Raw genomic sequence first — 21,549 nt, forward strand, 5'->3', positions numbered from 1 at the left:
CTGCACATTCTAAAGCATATGCCTAAAATAAAACGCAGTGCTTCCACTGCAGTCTTGGGGCTCAGCGACTACTCGTTCATGACGTGGGACAGTTGAGTTACTTGCCTAGACAGGCGGAAAATTGCCCACGTGTGCCCTCTCAGCTAGAAATTTGTATTGCGCTCAGGGTCATTTTTAAGTGGTTTCTGGGTCAATATAACTTAACAGCTAAAGTGCTGTAAATGTAGTTCCTGGTATATGCGTAACATTTAAGGCATCAGTTCTGAGTGGAATTGGGCAACCCAAGTGCTAATGTGAGAATGGCCATACTGGGTTAGACCAATGGTCCATCTAGACCAGTATCCTGTCTTCTAACAATGGCTGATGCCAGATGCTTCAGAGGGAGTGACTAGAACAGGGCAATTAGCGAGTGGTGCATCCCGTCATCCAGTTCCAGCTTCTGGCAGTTAAAGGCTTAGGGACATGCAGATCGTAGGGTTGCGTCCCTAACCATTTTCGCTAATGGCATTGATGGACCTATCCTCCATGAACTTATCTAGTTCTTTTTTGAAACCAGTTGTACTTGCGGCCTTCACAACATCCCTGGGCAACGAGTTTCACCAGTTGACTGCGTGTTGTGTGAAGTACTCCCTTATGTTTGTTTTTAAATGTTCTGCCTGTTAATTTCATTAGGTGACCCCTGTGTCATGTGTTACATGAAGGGTCAATGACACTTCCTGACAGTGAGATCTACCACATCTTCCCCTTGTTTAAGGAGCACAAGTTCCTGGCAAAACTGGCTTCTCATACAATCAATTCTCTTGTCTGGTTGACTCCACAGAGGCAGTTCATTGCTCAGAATTATTGATGCCTAAATAGCTGCCGTTATTAAAGGGACCTGTGTTCTTGGTACAGTGAGGGTTGGTTGGATATTTATGGTAGCCAGTGCCCTGGGTTTCCTTGATTAGTGTGTGAATTGTGGCCTTTTCACACTTTCACCCTGTCCCTTAGCATAAAGAGTTTCAGCTTTTACACTCTTGTGGTGTCATAATAATGCATTGCAATATTTGGGTCGTGAACTAGTTGGTTTTCTAGAGCTTTATCTGTCCTCTACCCTACGTGCAGTAGCAAGGAACTGGCCAGGCCATTGAGAATTTGCTTCAGACCATGCTCCTGATATTTCTTTATCCACCATGTTTACAGTTGTCTCGCATCAAATGAGCAGCTCCTGTGTTGAATTTCTAATGCAGTTCTATGTTCCACGCTAAGTCCCTGCACCAGCTCTACAAAGTGATATGGCTGCTCTGTATTCTAGTTTTAGCCCTTTCGACAACAGAGCGTTTCTTCTGACGGAGGATTAAAGAGAACTGTAAATAAAACATGCATGTTACTTTAGATTTGTTAACCAAAGGAAATGCACAATCCAGCAGTGATTTATCAGTCAGAAATCACTTGGATCCATGTGTTCCCCAGTGTGTGAATTTAGGTGATGAATTAATACTTCATGTCTCTGGACAACACTGCCCTGCCCGTCTTTCCTATAAATAACTGGAGTGGAGCATGATGTTCTACTATCAAGTCAAATTGCTTTTCTCAATTCTCCACTCCCAGTCCCAGGAACTGTAGATATGCTGTTGAATTGGCTCATCTTTTTTGATGGTTGATGGTTCATTAGTATCAACATTGAGAGTAAACTGTTGCACAGCTGTAGTGTCGTTTCACCCATGTAAGATCCCAGCTCTCTTAGGTCCCAATACAGCTGGTACCAAGCACATAGGTAATGTTAAGCATGTGAGCCCCATTAACTGCTCATGCATACATAATTAGCTGAATGAGGGCCTTAGTGAATTAAAAATATTTTTTCTTAATAATGAAGATTAAATAATTTATTAAATAAAATAATGCTGCTTAAGTATCCCTTTTTATCAGTACGTCTCAAAGTGCTTTGCAGTCTTTCATCTGTGTATCCATGCAAAACCCTTGTGAGGAAGGGAAGTATTATTATTTCCATTTTCCAGATGGGAAGCTGAGGCACAGCGGGACTGTGACTTGCTCAAGGTCACCAGGAAGACTGTGGAAGAGAAGGAATTGCACCTCTATCTACAATTCGTGGGCTAATGCCATAACCACTGAGCCAGTCTTCCTCTCTAAGACCATAATCTTTGGATTTTTGAGGGTTTTAGGTTTAGTTTGTTTTGCCACGGCTAGCAAAAATCATGTAATTGTACTGTAGTAATGTATTTATTTTTAAAATTTTAATTTTGAAAATTGAGGTTTTTGTTTTGATAAAAATTAAACAATTGCATTGCAATACAAAACTTTTTTTGTTTGATGCAAAAGCCACCATTTCATAAAAATATCACCAAAAAGTGCCAAGTGTGAGAGGACCAGAGTAGTTAGTTTTGTGCTTAGTGAAATATAACTTGAGTTTAACGTGGTACCTATCCTGACAAGCCAGATTGACTTATCTGCTGGGTTCCCTCACAGCTCTGTGTGTGTCGGTCACTGTTAAAATACTTACAATTCAAGTCGAAATCTGATTGTGAGAAAACAGTACACCGCACTGTGTATTTTTTATTGACACTGGGAGGCTAAGGGTTTTACGGTTATGGCAGTGACTGAATTCCATATTTCGTTTCTGCAGTTGTTCTAAACTTTCTAACAATGAAGTGCCAAGGGCTAGTTTGTGTTTGTTCCTTCCTGATGTATCCTTTTCTGTCCCCTTTCTGTAGTCTTCTCTTGTGTGGTCCCACCTCTTCGGTGACCCAGCCTTAGTAAACTTCATCCTTTCTTGGTGAACAAGAAAATTTCCTTTGTCACTTCCCAACAGCTTTTACTGCCTAAAGTTTTTAATTTGTTTTGTTTCTATTTGCATGTTTAATTTGCCCTCTGAATTGCAGGACCAGGCACGGTCTGTTTTGTTTGCAAACTGAAATATTCTTGGCACATTTTCTGGCCTCTGTCATTTGTTTTGTGCTGGCTTTAATTTCTGAGGATTAATTCCCGTGTTACTCTCTTTAGCCATTTAAAATGCTGAAATATTTTATTGTTCATGTAAATGTGGCCAATGTGTTTATCTGATTTCTACTACCTTCTAAACAAGCATGTCTACACCAAGCTTTGCATGTCCTTGATGGTCTCTTGAAATAAACTTCATGAAGTAATCTGGAGAGAATTGCTGGAGTCTGATAAGATGCAACAGAGGTTTGCTCTTTTCATTTCCCCGATTTAGAGCTCAAAATTTTTTACCCTACTCTCTAACTCAGGGGTCCCCAATGTGGTGCCTGCAGGTGCAGTGGCGCTTGCTGGGGCAGTTGTTTGGCCCGCAGGGCAGCATGCTGCCGAAATGCTGCCACTGAGCATGGTCGCCTGAGAACCACCCGCCGAAATGCTGCCGAGAAGCGTTTCCGTTTCTCAGCGGCATTTCGGCGGTGGGGCTTCTTTCCACTGCTGCTTCTTGGCGGCATTTCGGTGGCGGGGTGTTTGGCACCTGCCGCAGTCTGTTGGGAATAGGAATGTGCTATTCCCACAGAGAGGTTGTGGACCACTGCTCTAACTCAACTCCCCTCACCTCCAATGATGAGGGCTTCCACACAGAGACCTTGAAGGATTATCCTTCCTCTCAGCTAAGGGTGTCTGTATTTAGCAAAAAGAAAAGGAGTACTTGTGGCACCTTAGAGACTAACCAATTTATTTGAGCATAAGCTTTCGTGAGCTACAGCTCACTTCATCGGATGCATACCGTGGAAACAAAAAGAATAAGAGGACTTGTGGCACCTTAGAGACTAAAAAATTTGAGTATAAGCTTTTGTGAGCTACAGCTCACTGCATCTGATGAAGTGAGCTATAGCTCACAAAAGCTTATGCTCAAATAAATTGGTTAGCCTCTAAGGTGCCACAAGTCCTCATTTTCTTTTTGTGAATACAGACTAACATGGCTGCTACTCTGAAACCTGTATTTAGCAAATGGATGCCAGAGAAAATATTTATTCATTGTATATAGATAGCATGCCTGCTAAAATCACAAACCAAAATAAACTGTCTATATCAACAATACTAAAACTGCTTCCAGCCTAACACCAGCTTTCGGAAAAGCCTGGATAAATAAATGCGCTTGCAGTGTGCTCTGGAAGTCTGCAGGCTAGTGCCTATCAAATAAAGGGAAATGCAAGTTCCCGGTTTGAGGGCCTTCTAATGCACAGTCCTCCATACCTACAGATCTAGGCCAGTTCACGTTCCTTGGCTGATCTCAGCTGTCCGAGTGTGAGGAGAGAGACTACACTGGAACTGATTTAAACCTGTCAAATGCACAGAAGTCTCACTACTTTTTTAGTAAAGGTCTCCTGGTGTTTTGATCTGAGAAGCACATTTCTCAAGTAATGCAAATACATGATCTTACAGCAGGGTTTGTACATGGGAATAAGCAAACACAATTTATTGGAATCGTATCACTGTATCAACGTAGCAGGTTAAATATCAGCTACTCTTTGTGGAGGAATTTTTACTCCCTTGCACACAGTTTTATGTTTATGCCCTAAATACAGATTTAAATGCACAATCACTTCAGTTCTTTCTCTCTGATTTGTAGGTCACCAATCACAGGTGCTAGTCTGGGTATGTAGCTAAGTTAGTTTGTTTCTAATATACTGGAATAATATAACCATTTTGGGATAGCTGCTTCAGTTGTGCTATCAGTTTTTCTTGAACTGCTAAGTAGCATGTTACCCCAACATTCTGGAATTGAAGCTTTTGATGCAGTTAATATAAATTATGCATACTGTGTAACGAATATTTTTTAAAATGTGACCAATTTGATCATTTTTGATCAATAGTCTAGAGGATGGTTCTAGACTATTCTCAGTGGTGGAAGAGGACAGGACAAGGAGTAATGGTCTCAAGTTGCAGTGAGGGAGGTTTAGGATGGAGATTAGGAAAAACTTTTTCACTAGGAGGGTGGTGAAACACTGGAATGCGTTGCCTAGGGAGGTGGTGGAATCTCCTTCCTTAGAAGTTTTTAAGGTCAGGCTTGACAAAGCCCTGGCTGGGATGATTTAATTGGGGATGGGTCCTGCTTTTGAGCAGGGGGTTGGACTAGATGACCTTCTGAGGTCCCTTCCAACCCTGATATTCTATGATTCTATGATTTTGATCCCATGGCACTTTTTTTCAAAAACAGGGATGTTCAGCGCTAATGTCCTTGCCAAATTTTCACTCTAATTGCCTTCTGCCTACCTTAATTTTCTCTTGCAGCTTCAATTAACTAATTGTTTACTTCCTGTCTTAAACAGTTCTGTAGTGTTGCTGTGTGCTGTTAAATAGCTGCAACATTGTACCCCAGAGATGGCTGCATTTCAGTAACTCGTGAAGTGATCCCTATATAGTATAATATTACGGTAGGGTCCGAAGGCTCCAAAGACACATTATCTTAGATGCTGTACAAATGCATAAATGGATATGATCTTTTTGCTGAGAAGCTTGCAATTCATGGTATGTATCTTAAGTTGGTGCATTTGGCTGAAAGGTGTTATGAAAATGCAGGAGCACAGATTATGAAGTGCTTTCGTTTGTTTGTGTATACAATGTAAAATGACCGCTGGCAAGGAAATTCTAAACTGAAGTTAACGAGACGTTTTCATTTTAACAGTTCCCTCTTGCAGTTGTTTGTGTTTAATATTGAATTTTACTGTTTTTTCTAGGTCTGACTCCATCTGCATAAATATAGAGGGGGTGGTGATCTTGTAAGCAAATGTGCACGGTGTGGTCTGAAATTGTGAATCCATCATAGTGATTTTGAAGTTTAAAGTGTTACAGATTCCGTTTTTTAAAAATGTTTGGGCTCTATGTCTTGTGATTCATACTGAAAAGTAAACTGCAGAGTAATATAAACCAATAGTTCCTTGACCCTGATACAAATCAGTTTCTCTGAGACCATATTAAACCAGAAAAAGAGAGAATGTGTTTCCATATCACTAATGAACAGTTGGAGAATAGGCTGAAATAATTGACAAATCTCCTGAGTCCATGTGTCAATGTATTTGGAATATGTAAATGGCTAGAGAAGGACATAATGTGCTAACTATTAAGTTTGTTATGTACTTAATTTGTTCTTGGGCAACTAACTTGTCGTCTTAACTTCTCTTTGGATTAATAACAGCATTAAATTTTCAGGCCTTCAATATTAATCCTGCCAAGTCCATAATAGTGGAGTCTACGATATTATGTATACCTAGAATCAACAGAACTGATTTATGGGGCTGTAATTTTATGGAATGGTTCCGCCGATGACAGAAGCCAAGCATCAACAACAGAGATAAAAGCCCTGAGTGGTTTATGTAGTCACCTAACCTCAGAGCTAGAATTATTGTCCCAGCACAGATCTCTCAGTTTTGGATTATAGAGAAGATGGTGAAAAATGAATAATGGGAGACTTAAGTCTCTTAATCCCGCTTAGGTTTGTTTTAAGGACTAAATATACAGTACAGAGACTGCATGTTTGGTGCTACTTCCTTCTAGTGGAGATAGAAAATGAGCTTGTCAATACTCATCTATCAACTTTGATACCATTGACCTTGTGGGGATGTGTCAGCAGCTGTTGACGGTCACTCTTGAGTGGCTTCGTTCCTTCCCGTCTGAGATCCCAGAGGATACTATGGGACAATTGCTCATCTGCTCCAAGGGCATGCTTAAGCAAGGTTGAGCCAGATTCTGCCTTAAGAAAAGGAGTACTTGTGGCCCACCTTGATGATCACTACAAAAGGTTCAAGCCCCCACCTCCCCCAACTCTTCTGCTGGTAATAGCTCACCTTACCTGATCACTCTCTTTACAGTGTGTATGGTAACACCCATTGTTTCATGTTCTCTGTGTATATAAATCTCCCCACTGTATTTTCCACTGAATGCATCCGATGAAGTGGGCTGTAGCTCATGAAAGCTTATGCTCAAATAAATGTTAGTCTCTAAGGTGCCACAAGTACTCTTTTTCTTTTTGCGGATACAGACTAATATGGCTGCTGCTCTGAAAAAAGATTCTGTTTTGCCACCTTTCATGGTCAGTGAAGAAATACGAATCATGGTCTCTGTTATAATGGACGCCTAGCTCTACATTTTGATTTTATTTTATTATTTTTTCCTCCCCATGGTGGAAGCACCTTAGCCCATCTGTGCCCACTTTAACTGGGTGAACTGTCAGGAAGTTGAATGAGACAAACTAAACCCTAATGCTTGCTGGGTGGGGAAGCAACCAGCAGAAACATCAAAAATTCTGTCTGCACCCTGATGAATGGAGCATATCAGCACAGAGGCTTTTTTGGGTTGCCAGCTGTTTCTACATACCCTGGGAATGGTGTTTATCAAGTGTGCTTCCTATTGGCCCTTGGAAAGTCTTTCCATTTGGATATGGACCTTATCATGGTTATCCATGCCATTGTCACTTTGAGGTTAGATTACTGCAGTGGGGCTGAAAAGAACTTGGAAACTGAAGCTAGTGTTGGTTATAGCCATCGGTGTGGCACCCTGACTTGATATGCTTTATTAAACTGTGTGTGTTTAAAAGAATATTATAATATACCAAGTGCTTGGGAGAGGTGGAACTAATAAATGTGAATATGTAAGCCAGATTTCCCTGGTTTCCCATGGTTTCTTTGTTTAGTTGTCAGGGAGTTTCCATATTAAGGATGAGTATTGTAAACCTACTGAAATCAGGAAACTTATAAGCAATAGCAACTTGGCTAGCTTGCCTGTTTTGAAATATTTTTGATTACTGTATTTTATGGCTGTAATGTATTCATTTTGTGCAATCTGCAATTGTTAGAGAATTCAAGCCTTTGTACAAATCTAGTTTATGTATTTGTAATGAACTGTTCACTATTGTACTTAAGTGTCAAAACTAAAATCTCATTTCAGTTTTTCAGACTTAATGACATTTTTGTCACTTTTGCAATGAATTTGTGGTGGTTTTTTTCATATATGGATGTCAGACCTAGATCTGTACCCTGTATAGTGAACTTGCCCACTGCTCACATCTCTGCTTTTTTCTTGTTCACCAATAAAACAAGATAATAACTTATCCCCCTCCCTGCTGTGATGTCCTGAGGGTTGCTGTCAGGGCAACACTGAGTCAATCTCTGTACTCTGATCGTGTTACACCAGGGCTGTCACTGGTGGTCCATGTTCAATTGCCAAGTTAAGGTTCCCTCTTGAAATCAACAAAAGCCTGAGTAGTCACAGCAGTCACTGCCATCCTTCTTTACCTCACATTGGAGGATCGCCCTGGGCTTGAGAAACCTGTAAAATTGTATCAGGATGTCAGTTAAGGGTGGCAGCATTGCCCATCACTGATTCCCACCTTTTAGGTGTGATAGATGACAAGGAGAGGTTGTCTGAGTCTTGAGGTAATGTTTTTAATTTAACAGTTTTAAAAAAGTCAGACATTTCATGGCTGTTGTCTGGTCCTACATTCACAGGGTTCCTGTATTCAGCACCCTTGTATAATAGTAACCCACCCAGATAGCCACTGCAACTCCGTTTGCTGCAGCAGCCTGCTGAATGACTTGCTAGACAGTGAGTATCTGCCTTCTGCTGTGCTGGATCAAACATATCCGTCTTGCTGCATTCTTTGCTCCATTGAGCACACTTCACCTGCAAGCAAAAAAGGCATCCGTGTTCCTAAAACTTACTTTAATGGTCTTGTTTCTCTTCCTTCCTGTCAACCCCAAACTAATGCTGGCTTGATAATCACTGCCAGCAAATCCATACAATTGAAAATAACCAATTGTCCAATCACACATACTCTACTGATGCACCATTGCTGTCTGAAATATAAACCTCAAAATGAAATTAGTAAGGATCAGGACTTGAGTGCTTGCGTGCAGTAGAGACACTTCATTTTAAAAATATATCACTCTGTTAGTTACAGGAGTTCAAAAATAATGAAATTCTAACCCTTGTCACTTACTTATTTTGCAACTATGTCCATTTAAAATGACTGAGCTCTTTTAAACCAAACTTTGCCTGTGGCTTTCAAGAATAAAATATGTTGTTGGGGCTGGAATCTTGTCTGTTTCAGCTAGTGGCAAATTTATACATGGAACTTTATGAACCCCTGATAATAAGGATTTATAATGCAAATCTCAGCGGATCCTTAATTACGCCAGCACTGGAGGGTGTCCCTGTAATTCACTAAAACTGTACATATGGTAGAGACAGTATGGGTGATTTATGTCTGCATGTATGTTACTAAACTTTAGAGTCTAATAATCAGGATAGAGGTAAGTGTGCTGCCACTTTTTAACCCCTGTGCAATCAGCCAGTGGCCTTGTTCTAATTCCACTGTGACCCGTCAAGCTTCTGGGGATGGTGATGCGATGATTGGCCTGGAAAGGGCAGGGGGAAACCTAAAGAAGGGTTAGCAGTGGAGGAAGTTCATCACAGGGTTTATTTTTCCCACTGAGATCCCGAAGGCCCTTCAGGTCTTGGAGGGTGCATGAGGTGGTATCATGCTAGCAACAAAGGGGCAAATAAGCACTAGGCGCTGAAGGGACTTGCGGAAGAAGCCTGGGGTATGGGTACCTTAGGGAGGTAGCTGTTACACAGCCGGTGCTCTCCTTTGGGATCTTACAGACCTACTTTAGCAAAACCTTCACAATTCACCTTTAAACCTACCTAGTCACTGGTGGTAGGGAGGGAAAAGCTTCCACAAGAGCTGATCTGCTTACATGGCTCTTTTTTGCTGTTCCCTAGTATGTGATACCAAAATAAGGTTTTTTTAGGAGTGTACTTGGTGTTGGAAGTGGTGGTGGTGATGGGGTCTGCCATTGAGCTTTAAAAAAAATGAGGGTATTTTTCTAAGCAACCAGATGCTCCCCTCTCCAAACCGTAAGTGCCACACCCACAGCGTTCTGTTCAACGCTGTCTCTAGCCTGTTTAGTTTCAGGAACTGATGCACAGGTCCAGAGGAATAAGGAATGCGCATGGGACTGACTTGCAGTTTAGCTTTGGACAAATGGCTTAGTCTGCTTTTAAAATTGGGGCAACTCCCTGTAGGGGTGGTGACAGAACTAAACACTTGTATAGTGTAAACTGCTATGTAAATGTGACTCATACATCTGGGGCACTAAAATGACATCTGGGTCAGGAGGAACTTTTAGAGTACTTCTGGACAGCGTAAAGGATTTAAATGAAATCCATCTGACATGGAGAGGCAGAGCTTTTAAATCCTGATCAAGTAAAAGGACTGACTGGATCTCATCCTAGTGCCTGGTGGATGATGTACTCAAGCCGGACTGCCCATGGATTGGGATGCTGTGCAATCCCTGTTCAAGATGCCTAGGATTGGAATGATAGGGATACTGCATGATTGCAGTATCTTGGTAGAGCTGGGTGGGAACAGAGCTGCCTGTGTCATGTCTGACTCCATCCTTCCTTGTTTGCAGCATGCTTTGCCTGGCTTTACAAATACTGAAATTAATTACACATTTTAAAGCTAAAATCCCCAACTCTTCTGTCTTGTTAGTGCCCTGAGCTATCCCTGTAGAAGCAATCTTTCCATGGCCCAGAATTAACTTAGGGACCACTTGCAAAGCACACCTGGATCAGTGTCCTGAACAGTCTGTCGGTATTGACTTTCTAATACTAGTCTCCCTGGAAAAGCCTGGGGTGGGGTTGGAGGAGATGAGTGCCTTCTGGAAATCTTAGCTGACAGGGCAGCTTTATTCCTTCTCTCCATAAGGAGTGCTTAAAGCCTTTCCAGTTAGCATACACAAAATGTCCCTTTCCAGCAGGCTGCCCTCTTTTGGCTAAAGGAAATATACATTTACTCTCAACAGCCATTTTTGTAAGGCCTGTATCCTGCAGGGAAGATGATTTTATGTTTTGGTTGTGATTGTAAGAGGTGGAGTTGCAGAACAGCAGAGCTGATTATTGCTGAAGGCAGCTATGTATTTTGACTATTTTCGTGGGGGTGCTTTGAAAACCATTTTAGATAACACAGCCTTGGCTCCAATAGATCTCAGCTACTGTAACAGCTGTGGCTATCCAGATCACAGGCATGTGTTTCTGTAGGGATAACCTTGAGGTACCCTTGGGAATCGCTGGTGCCGCAAGTGGGGGATGGGCATAAAATTCCCCATTCTGTGTAGATGACACGTCTGAGGGCTCTTTAATCATAGGTCACATTTTACTTAGGCTCCACCAGAAAAAACCCTAATAGCTGCCGATGAGCCTTGGTGGCAGAGGTCAGTGTCAAATTAGCATGTCCCTGGGTGCTTTGGTGCTCTTTGAATGAAGTTTCCTTTCCTTGCCTCCTGCATGCAAATGAATCAGTGCTGACAGCCTGACTTGTGAGAGACTGTCTCCTGGTTGAGATGATAAAAGAGCCAGTGACTTGTTAATGCACCTCTCTGTTTGCCTCTCTCCATGGACTCTGAATAAATGGACTGGTTGGCTCTGGATGGAGATGTTAGCTCTGTAGGGGGGTATCAGACCTTGTGTTAAAATGGGCTCTGCAGCTTCATGTCTCTCAAGGTGGGAGAGAGCAAAGTACTTCGGAACTAGCTGTGCTGGGCTGTGGAATAGTGCAACCAAGAGAGACCCTCTTTCATATGTAGCCTTCAAGGAAGAGAGGAGAATCCCTGAAGACCTGCATTGTCCCTGACTTGGCACTAGTGTTTTCATGGAAGACTAGTGATCTGTGCCCACTTGGAGAGGGCTTCTCTTTCCCTGAGGCCATCTCAGTGGTGGCTGTCTGAGGACACCAGGCATGAATGGTCACATCTAGGATTGTATCGTAGCCAGACAGTATTTTGTGCTTAGCTCATGTTGCTGTTCATGCTGAAAGTTGATGCCTTTATCCCCCGAAGCTGTGAGGTCAGGGCTCTTCTTGAGGAAGTGCACTGTCCGAATCCAGCACCCATTGTGTCCCGGGGCGGGGTGGGGGGAGGGGAGTAGTATCTTCAGCATGAAGCATGTCCTCCACTAGGTATTTAGCTTAGACTTTACTATGTTGCTATGAGCAAGTATTTTTCCTGGTTTTTTTCTTTTAACCTTTTTAAAAATGACATTCTGTTCTGAAGCCAGTTGTCAGCTGATGGAATACTGTTATGATGGCTCCTGTAGATGTAAAATTACTCATGGAGGAGCAATGCCTAACATTACTTAGAATGTGGTGGGTTAAGCCAAAAATAGCCGGGGTCAGAGAGTTCAGGCTAGAACCAACTCAGAGTAGAAGCATTATGTTTAAACACTGTTGTATTTAATAGTTCACTAGCAGCAACAAACAGCCTAAGAACTCTCTTGCATTGCCTCATACTTGTTCCAAAATATCTCCATTTTATTCCTTGTCCTGGTGCTTTGGTATACAGTTGAGAATTGGCACACTCTGTCCATGCTGCAGAGGACAGGAAATGGACTAGATGACCTCTTGAGGTCCCTTTCAGCTCTCCATTTCTGTGATTCTAGGAAATGGGTGCTCTTATATTGATTCATTTTGTTTTGAGATGGTTTCATCTGGTGTTGCTCAATGTTTTTAGCTTGGCAGCCCCTTATTTGAAATCAAAAAATTTTGCAACCCCCTTAAAACTGCTGTGAAAAAGCAAAAAATATACTGGTGATTAAGGTTGTCTTCTATCAATCTCTTGAAATGCAGTGAGAGAGCATGTGATGAGTGGGCAAGAGAGATGGTTTCTTTAGATTCTAATAAAAAGTTCAGTGCTCGATGACCCATCGAGAGAGCCAGTGTTTCACAATTAATGGGTGTCAACTCCTGTAAGGTTACAAAAGGTAAAGTATCACCATGGGGCTGTACATAAAGACCTACTGTTAATGAAAACTACAAATGGCAGACAGCTTCCGTTGAGTGAAAGTTAACAAGTGTTGTTAATCCTTTAAAAATGTCTACAATTGTTAGTTGCTCTCTTCTATTGCAGAACTGTCTGTAACAGTAAGGACGAAAAAGGGGTTAATTTTTATGTCCACTCCAAACATGTTCAGTTTCCGCTGTGGCTGATGCTAGATGATGCCATCTAACTGCCTGACTACCAGCTAAACTGAGCTCGGAGTTGCTTTAGGCTGTGAACCCAGCTGCAGAAGAACGCTGACCTCCAGTGAGGGGCAGGAGGCCATGGTCATCACAGTAATAACTACGTTACGCTCCAGTGTTTGTATATTATTGTCCCCTGTGGACATTCAACATTTAACTGTGCAAGTCTGGAGAATTCATCTAGCCCACCTAATTACTCAGATGAACGTGTGGGCTTTCCAGGCAGTCTAGCAAATACCAAGAACACTTATAGTAGTACAGAGGTCAAAGACTTTGACCTTAGTCTTTACTTCCTTGGATTATGGCTTGGGAAAACCCTGTATGCACCACTGGAAAGCTTTTTCTGCTGAGTTGGCAGCTCCTCTTCCACCCACCCACACACACACAGTCTGTCTGGATTTTTCTGTTGGGCTCCCTCATTGTAGCATCTGAGCATCATCACAGGCTCACACTGGAGAGAAGTGAGTTTCTAAGGAAGATCTGCTGGGGGGGGGAGTGAAGGGACTGAGGAGAGTTCTTTGTCATTGACAGGATGCTCCTTCTGTAGGGCCAGAGTGCTGCCCTGTTGGCACCAGTGGCCCTCTGTGAGAAGCATAGAGGGGAGAAAAAACGTGTGGTCTTTCTGAGGGGAAAGCCTCCCTGCCCTTTCATCATTGTCCATCCCTGGGGGAGAACCTGCTGTGGCAGAGCAGGTTTGCAAGTGATCCAGGGTGGGAGTAGGGATTCAGCTTGTACCAAGGGAACCCAAAATCACCCTCCTAGAAACAAGCACTGGGAGTTATAGGAGGTTTGCTATGCTAGGCAACTGATGGGAAGGGGTTTCCCCAAGGTGCATGTGGATGGTATTCAGCTGGGTGTCAGTTCTCCTAAGCGCAGAGGAGTGTAAATGTGGGGTTTGAATTGAATTGGCTTCAGACATGCTGTTGTGATCTTTGTTTTCCCAGCAGTGCCGGCAGCAGTCACTTCACGTCCTCAGAGCTCAATCATTCCACAGTGTGAGAGGCTGGCAAAGTGCTTTGCCTCTCGCTGGGAAGCGGTTTGAGGGAGCTGGGGTTGCTTGAGCAAACATGTTTTCCTCCTTTTTCCGCCTCCAAAGTTTTCCTTGGTGTTTGGTGGTTGTAATAGAAACTGGGTTTGGGTCAAGTGAGTATTTTGCTCCAAAAGGTCATCTGGGAAGGAAGAATTGCTCAAACTTTCAGACTTCTTTAACTGAACGGAATGTCTTTGAGGTAAAGATAGTGGCACCTGCTTAAAATCTTGTAACAAGCTTAACTGATCACCCCAAATGTGCAGGGCTTAATGCCCTTAAGCTTCTGGAACTCTAGAACAATAGGTTATTTTTTTTAAACCATATCAAAGCCCATGTATTCCATGGCAAACTGGACCCAAATTCTGCAGCGAAGTCTCGGGATTCTATGGCAGCAGCCTAAAACCTTGCAGTTCCTTTTTTCAAATAAAAAATGGAAGTTTGAATGATTAAATATAGAAGGTGAAATAAGGCAATCAATACAATAGCCCCAGTGTTTATTTGCATAGTAAACTTATCTTACAACGTCCCCACATTTACCTTCAGTATTCAGTGGATTTTATTAGCAACAATCCATAAGTGCACTGTGGAAGGCTGCAGTTTTGTCAGCTGGAGACTTGGTGCTGGGAAGGCGTAGGAGACAGTTCAAGATTGGTGACTTTAAGAGATGTTCCTGGTGAAATTATCAGCAGTGAAAATGTTAACTTTTACACTAAAATCCCCCCCCCCCCCGCCCCCCAGTCAATGTCTCACTGAGAGGTGTGGAGCAATAACTTCTGTTTGTTCCAGGCTGTCTGCAGACTCAGGCAGACATCACCGTTGTCCGTTCTACTTTCATCACAACCTTGAGGGCTGGAAATGGTGTTTTTAAGTGAAAATTGAGATTCAGGAGCACTGTGGGGAAGAGGGGAGGTTGCTTTTCCCCCTTCTCCATCCACAGCTGACGAAAAAGTTAGAAGCTGCAAACTGTAATAAGCATCCGTTTGGTATTGCCTTTGATGCTCTCAGTGGGAGGCAGGTTCACTTTTAAATTCAGGTTTTTTTCCTCTTAATAGGCACCAGTTTAGCTGATCCCACATTTCTATTGTGTCAGTATTGCAGAGCTGCGGATTTAAAACGGAGGCTGTCGATTAGCTGAAGAAATGAGATCTTTCCTCTGTCCCTTAAAGCTGTGTTTCCAGGGCTTCCTATTGAACGAGAATGTCTGAGCCTTAATGGAGAGATCAAATGACATGATGAGCAGTCCTGTAATTTTTATCTGAAGAGAAGACTTCAGAGATCACAATGCTGGAAGATAAATTGCACAGTCTGCTACATGCTTGTTTTTGTGCTGGGCTTTTTAAAGGGCTGCTATTGTTTGCCCACTAAAATCAGTATGGATATTCATGCCACCCCCCCCCCCCTTCCCCTCTTACTGTTAGATCTTTTTAGAGGAGGAAATTCGATCACTTCGAACAAATAGTCTGTATTTTTGACTAAAGCTGTAAATGAGCTTGTGTTCTATGAATCAAAACCTTTATATACCAGACTGCCACGTTCAGACTGGCTAGTTCCTTCACCTGTCTGTCATTGTCAGGCTTCTGTAGAGCAAAGGTGGGCTGTGTTAACCTTGGCATACATAGCTGGTGTTACACTGACTTGACTTGTCTCCTTAGTATCAGACCCACTAAGATCTGCAATCCCTTGACAACTTGGGTCAGAGTAGTTCTCACCAGCTGAATGTTAGGCAGTCCTGTTTAAGGTACCATGGGAAGAAAGGTAATAAATATTCTTTCCCTGGATGTCGCAGGGGGAGATCTATAGGTAGAGCATCTGAATTTTCCCATTAAGTGTCTGTGTCAGTTGAAGGGTGTTTTTAAAGCCCAGCGTTAGGCTTCAAGGCCTCCATAGATAGGCACGTCTGTATGGGCCATTGGGAGTGACGGGGAGAGAAAATATTTCAATACCTTCCTCTCTGGTTTTTACCAGCTGATATTTCAGACTGGTTGTCAAAGCCCCCAATAAAATAGTTCTGACTATCTTAGACACATTAGAAATACCCTCGACCATAGCTTCTAGGTGCAATGCATCCTCCTCACACCTTAGTAAAATCCTTGTCTTCTACAGATGATTGCATGGCGCTTCTTTCATGATACAGAGATGTAAGATGACAAGTGAATTGTCCCATCCACTGTTTATACATGGGAAGGATTGTATTAGAGATCTAACTTGACTGAAGTCCTTCATGACGAGGGTTTTCAGAGAAGCTTAAGGGAATTAAGCTCCCAGCTCCCACTGAATTTCATCAGAAGTTGGGCATCGAACTCCCTGAGAGCATTTTATGGCTGATACCTTCAAAAAAGCCTATTGGTCTGGGGGGTGAGTGCCATCGAAGTAGCAATTTAAGCAGCTTTCCCAAATGATAATTTCAGGCAGGTTGCTTTTGTAAAGCCAATGAGCAGGTCCAAAGCAAGTCAGAATCTTCCCTGCCCCTACCAATAATCTTTTGCCCAAATCTTTCCTTAAGATCCAAATAAGTTCTGTGAATTTTTTTCCCACTCTTGTTGCATGTCCCTGATCATCTGCATCCCATCCAGCAGCCAGTGCACCAAAATCTTGCAAGAGGGCATTTTCAAGATGTGACTAGAAATCTCTCATGGGGAGGTGGGGGTTTACTTTTGAGACTTCCTGCATGGCTGTTGTAGGATTAAACACCCAGATTTCAAACTGAATCTGAGCCTCCTAAGGGTCTCCTGCTGCTATTCATGAGACAATATCAGGTTGTAATTAAGAGCAGACAATTACGTTTTAATTACACTATTGATGCACAACTTTTTGAGTTTCTCAACCTGGACAATGAAATTAGCCTGGTCAATTTCACAGGGATAATTTTTGTCTTAAAAATGTTTCTATTGGCATTTAAGAAAAAGTACAGTAAAACTTCTGTTTGGTCTTTTAGATTCTGTAAAAATCTTAACTTACAAAACTTGAATTTTGGGGCAAATTTGATGATGAAATCCAGGTCCAAGAAGGAAGATGGTGAGGGAAGACAGATCCCTGGCAATAAAAATTTCCTTTGGTTTTCCTTTTGACTATGATTGAAAATCAGATGGGGTTTGCCTGGAGCTGTGGGCTCTGAGCTACTTACTTCCGGGTATAAGGTTGTTTTTTCTTCCCTCTTCCAGGCTGTTAAATCATTTATCCCAGAATGCTGCTGCTTTTGCAAACTGCATCTCTTTCAGAGCTCACATTGGCTGTTCAGCCCTGCTGTCAGTAGAAGAGCCTTGTTAGAACGATTGAGGCAGGGGAGGGTGGTCAAGAAACAGAGGCCAAGTGAAGCAGACCTGATGCATGCCACAGAAGTGTTAATGTGAACTGCATTTCTCAGGCTTTCTTCTCTTTTGGTAAAGGAGGATTTGCATGTTTGTCAAGGATGAACTAGGTTTTTGAGGCCTTCTCTCCCCCTTATAAAACTTGGTGCTCCACAGAGGAATTGTGTGAGTTCCTTCTGTTGATGCAGAGAAATAGGTGGCTTTTCACGGGACTGTAACGGCAGTTGGGGAGGATGGGGATCTGGGGAGGCCCAAGCCCACCCCCTCTCTCCTTTGATTCATTCATTCTTAAGAAAATCTCCTTTCCAGGCCAAGTTCTAAGGAAAGACCCTTATGGTTTGGTGGGGTTCTTAACTTCCCTTCCTTCCCTGTCACCTGGGAACCTTTAGCAGCTGCAGGGGGACAAGCTCCCAAGGCTGCCTCTATCACTGTCTGCTGAGGCTTTACAATTATTGTGGCAATATACTGTTTTTATATTTTCAGATTGAGAAAATCATGAGCTCCATCGGTGAAGGCATTGACTTTTCTCAGGAACAGCAGAGGATCTCAGGTACTGTGCTCAACTACAGTGTTGTAGTCAAAGCTTGACATAATGGCAGATCCCTTCTTGTGAGCAGCTTTCTCAACCGGCCTTTGCATCCAGAAGGGAAAACGAATGAGAGGACCAGGATCGTAAGTCGTATGTCATAGCTTCTGTGTACGGTGCTACCACAGATGTCAGTGTCCTGACTTTGGTGGCCTATCTACCTTTCATGTAGCACCCCACCTACGTCATATAATGTGAGTAATCTCCTTCTCCACAAGCATTGGATGGTGAGAGGGAGGGTTGGAGAAGTGGTAACCGCATCCCTAGCAGGAAGGTGAGCTTTGGCTTACTCTGTAATGACTCTTACTCCTTAATTTAAGACCAAAATTGACAGACGTCATAGAAAGTCAGGTGGAAGTTGGCTGCCTTAGATTTGTTGCCTCCTGAGAAATGAGAGGCTGTTAGTTTTTTATGTTGATCCCTGGATGATGTCAGCTCTTGCAGTTCTGTTGAATCTCTCAATAATTTGGCAGTGTGTTTTTTTTTTCAAGGCTAGGCTCCTGCAGACAGGTGATTCTGTGAGAATCTGAGCTGTGAATTTACAAGAATGGTTTCTAGTCTTTGTGGTGTCAGAGAGGTGCCAAGTCTAATTGCAGATAAAAATAACCCCAAACTGATTTTAAAAAATACCTCGTTTGTAAGCTCAGGACTTGTGAACTCTTGGTTGGCAAAAGTGTCTAGGGCATGACACCTGCTTGGGCACTCTGGTGCCTCAGTGAACTTTCATCCCTCGGTAAAAAGTACAAAAATCCAGTACAAAGACCACCTACCCTAGGAATTGCATCATATCTTCAGAGGTGCCTTCTGATGCATGGGGTAGAGAGGTGAACCTCTGAAGCACAATTTGCAAAATTCTACCCACTAGGTAGGTAAGATACTTTGGTGGAATAGTACTGTAACAGTAGGGGTGCAGATAGATTCTGTCTGGCTTGGTGAATGGTGTCAAGACCTTGAGGTAACACAGCAGCTCAAAGAGCACTCGGCGTAGTGTATCCCCTTCTCTCCGTCCAAGAAGCAGTAGAGGATTGCTGGACAAAGCTGCACAACCATTGTGTTTCTCTTAGTGTATGAAAGAGACCTTAGGCTGTGGCTGGGCAAGGAGATTAAGATGCTTGTAAGTGGAGGCTGGGGACTGAGGAAAGACCAACCCTCCCCAAATCTATTTAATCTGGGGCTGGAGGTTGTCTTTGAAGAGCCCGATGAGAGACTGAAACCTTTATGATTTCCAGTTTTTCCACTTGTTGCTGGTCTCAGTATAGCCCCAGAGGAAATCAAACTGGTTAGGTTTACAGCTCTGTCCAAAATGTTTGTCTCAAGCTTTTTGTTCTCCTGTGATGGTTGATGTGACCAGGAGGCATTTCCCTTCATGTGCTTCCAGCCTACCTGCTTCTTTTGAGGTGCTAATTTGCCAGACTTTCCTCCTTGTAGTATTTAGATGTAACATGGTCCCTTCTAGACAGAAGAAAATCTCTTAAATAAGATTAAGATGAAGAAAAACATGAGTGTCTGGGTTCCCAAGACAGCTAAACGAGATGAACCCTACAGCAGAGTTCTTTGGAGCAAAAGTTGGATTTCATTTCCTGGGAATTACTCAGTCCATTCTCTCCCCTCCCCTCTCCTCCTAAAGCCAAGAATGGAAAGCCGGAGTGAATTTTTCAATGTCCATTCGGAGATGAGTAAGAAAACACATTCTTTGTTTGGTAGAGGTTCAATTTAGGCTTTGGTCTCAAACATTTTCTCTCTCAATCTTGTAATCTCACTTAACAAAAATATCCAGATTTAATACGAGATGAAGGTATCATGGATTGCCTCTAAATTCATATCTCCAGCTCTGTCAGCCAGTTGTCTTGTATGCAAACTGTGGCAGCCAGCTATGTAAAGAAGTCTCATTTTCCAATCCTGTGGCTTGTTTCAGAACCCGGACTCCCTAGAACGAACTTCCTTATTGTCTTCATGTTGGAGTCTCTTGTAGGCTCCCACAAATATTCCACAGATCAAATCTATAAATAACATTTCTAAATGCCTTGGAGCAGAAGCCCTTGAACAAAGCTTATATAGGAGACTGCCTTCAAAGGATGGACGATCCTTTTCAGGCTCTCCAGATGCCAGTCCTGCTCTCTCCCCTGGGAAGTTGATGAAAAGGCATTGATGCTCGAACATAAAAGATCTTGTCTGCCTCAGGGATGCACTAATATTCACAGTTACGAAGCCTGTGATGGGAATGATTTTATGGGAAGCTCATAATGTCTATGGAGATGGGATAACAAAAAAAACCCTTCCCTCTTATGTCACTGCCTTTAAGTATGAATGGAGGATGGCTAAGAGCATGGTAGAATTAGGTGAGGAAGCATGGCTTTGTGGTTAAGGCACTGGGCTGGGATTCAGGAGATTTGGTCTCAAGAATTCTCTACTCAGGTACAGGCTCCCTGTGTCGTTAGGCCAATAGTTTAATCTGTCTGTACCTCAGTTCCCCATGTGTAAAGTGGCAGATATTTCCTTTCTCCCACCCTCTGTCCTCTCTGAAGGTGTGTGTGTAATAAGTGCTTTATGGGCGGAATTTGGGATGATGCCCATTGCTAGTCAACACTTGTAATACAATGGCCATGGCCGCCTCTTGTACGTTTGGCGCTTTGCAGGCTGCTCTTGGCAGACTCTCCAATTTGTCCAAAGATCAGCCTCAATGATCTTTTTTTCCCCCTTTGGTGTTAGTCAGATGCAGGGGCAGCAAGGGTGGGAAAATAATAGTACTCTGTCTCCAGCATAATCTAAGATGACTTCTTTATGGCAGAGACTTTTCTGTTCCCCTAGATTGTTCCCTAAACACGTATTCTCCCCTCATCCCCCTTAATCAGCAGCTGCCAAAGGGAGGGGCTAGCGGAAACTTCTGTTTGCCTCTGTTCCGGTGTTTTGGAGGAGTGACCCATGAGAACGCAAAGGGGGGCTTCACAGTGAGAAATCCTGCCTTTTTACATTTTCCAAACCCAGAGTGCTGCATTTAAGTGCTTCAGTGGAACAGCATCTCAGCTCCGATAAGGTGCTAATATGTATCTCTGCACACAGTGCACGTCTGCCATACTAAACCGTAGCTTATTGCAGTTTGCTGCTTGGGTTTCGCATTGGCCAGGAGGTACCCATCATTTGTTCTCAGTGGGAGTCTGTCCTGTGACTGCTGTAGCTTCTCTGCTTACTGATTAGGACTTGCCTCTCAAGTCAAATAGGACCGCAGCGGGTGTGCATTGAAATAGGATATATTTTGGGTCCAATCTAATGGTGACCAGTTAGCATCTTCCTTTCTTGACAGCCCCCCTTTGCAGGACAGTTTGTAGCCATAGCCAGGAGTTTGTTTGATTTGACATCATTAATAAAGAGGCCTGAGGGGAGGGATTCCATTTTTGCTTCAGCTATTGTGCAGGGAGATCTTGGTAAAATGGACACTTGTTTTTCAGAAATGGGCTGACACATGCAGCTGCTTTGTTCTTACCCCATACATTTTTCTATAGGCTGTACTGCTGATGGAGAATTGCAGCATTTTTCCAGTAGAAAAATTTACCATTTTCTTCTTTTTCCCCTTTCCTTCTCCTTTCCCTCCTACCCCTCAAAAATGATTTTTAGT

The 21,549-nt window shown here is 42.9% G+C and overlaps 1 protein-coding gene across 10 annotated transcripts in view; it reads left to right on the forward strand.

Annotated features, from left to right (window-relative positions):
* The window catches only part of ANKS1A (ankyrin repeat and sterile alpha motif domain containing 1A), a 155,267-nt gene that overhangs the window by 81,543 nt on the left and 52,175 nt on the right, over positions 1-21,549 (forward strand). For 7 of the 10 annotated variants that reach the window (XR_012155829.1, XM_073320116.1, XM_073320117.1 and 4 more), the window contains one exon: positions 17,834-17,900. The exons of 1 other annotated variant lie outside the window; for it this stretch is intronic. Coding sequence is in view for 7 of the 9 variants with exons in the window: in XM_073320116.1 (XP_073176217.1) it covers positions 17,834-17,900 (67 nt within the window). In the remaining 2 variants the exon portion in view is untranslated. Of the gene's footprint in view, positions 1-12,969; positions 13,474-17,833; positions 17,901-17,968; positions 18,131-21,549 lie in introns of those variants that run through there. 2 more of the 10 variants (XM_073320121.1, XM_073320124.1) reach the window with 2 other exon arrangements.

This window comes from Lepidochelys kempii, chromosome 21, assembly GCF_965140265.1.
Source record: "Lepidochelys kempii isolate rLepKem1 chromosome 21, rLepKem1.hap2, whole genome shotgun sequence".
Taxonomy (NCBI): domain Eukaryota; kingdom Metazoa; phylum Chordata; order Testudines; family Cheloniidae; genus Lepidochelys; species Lepidochelys kempii.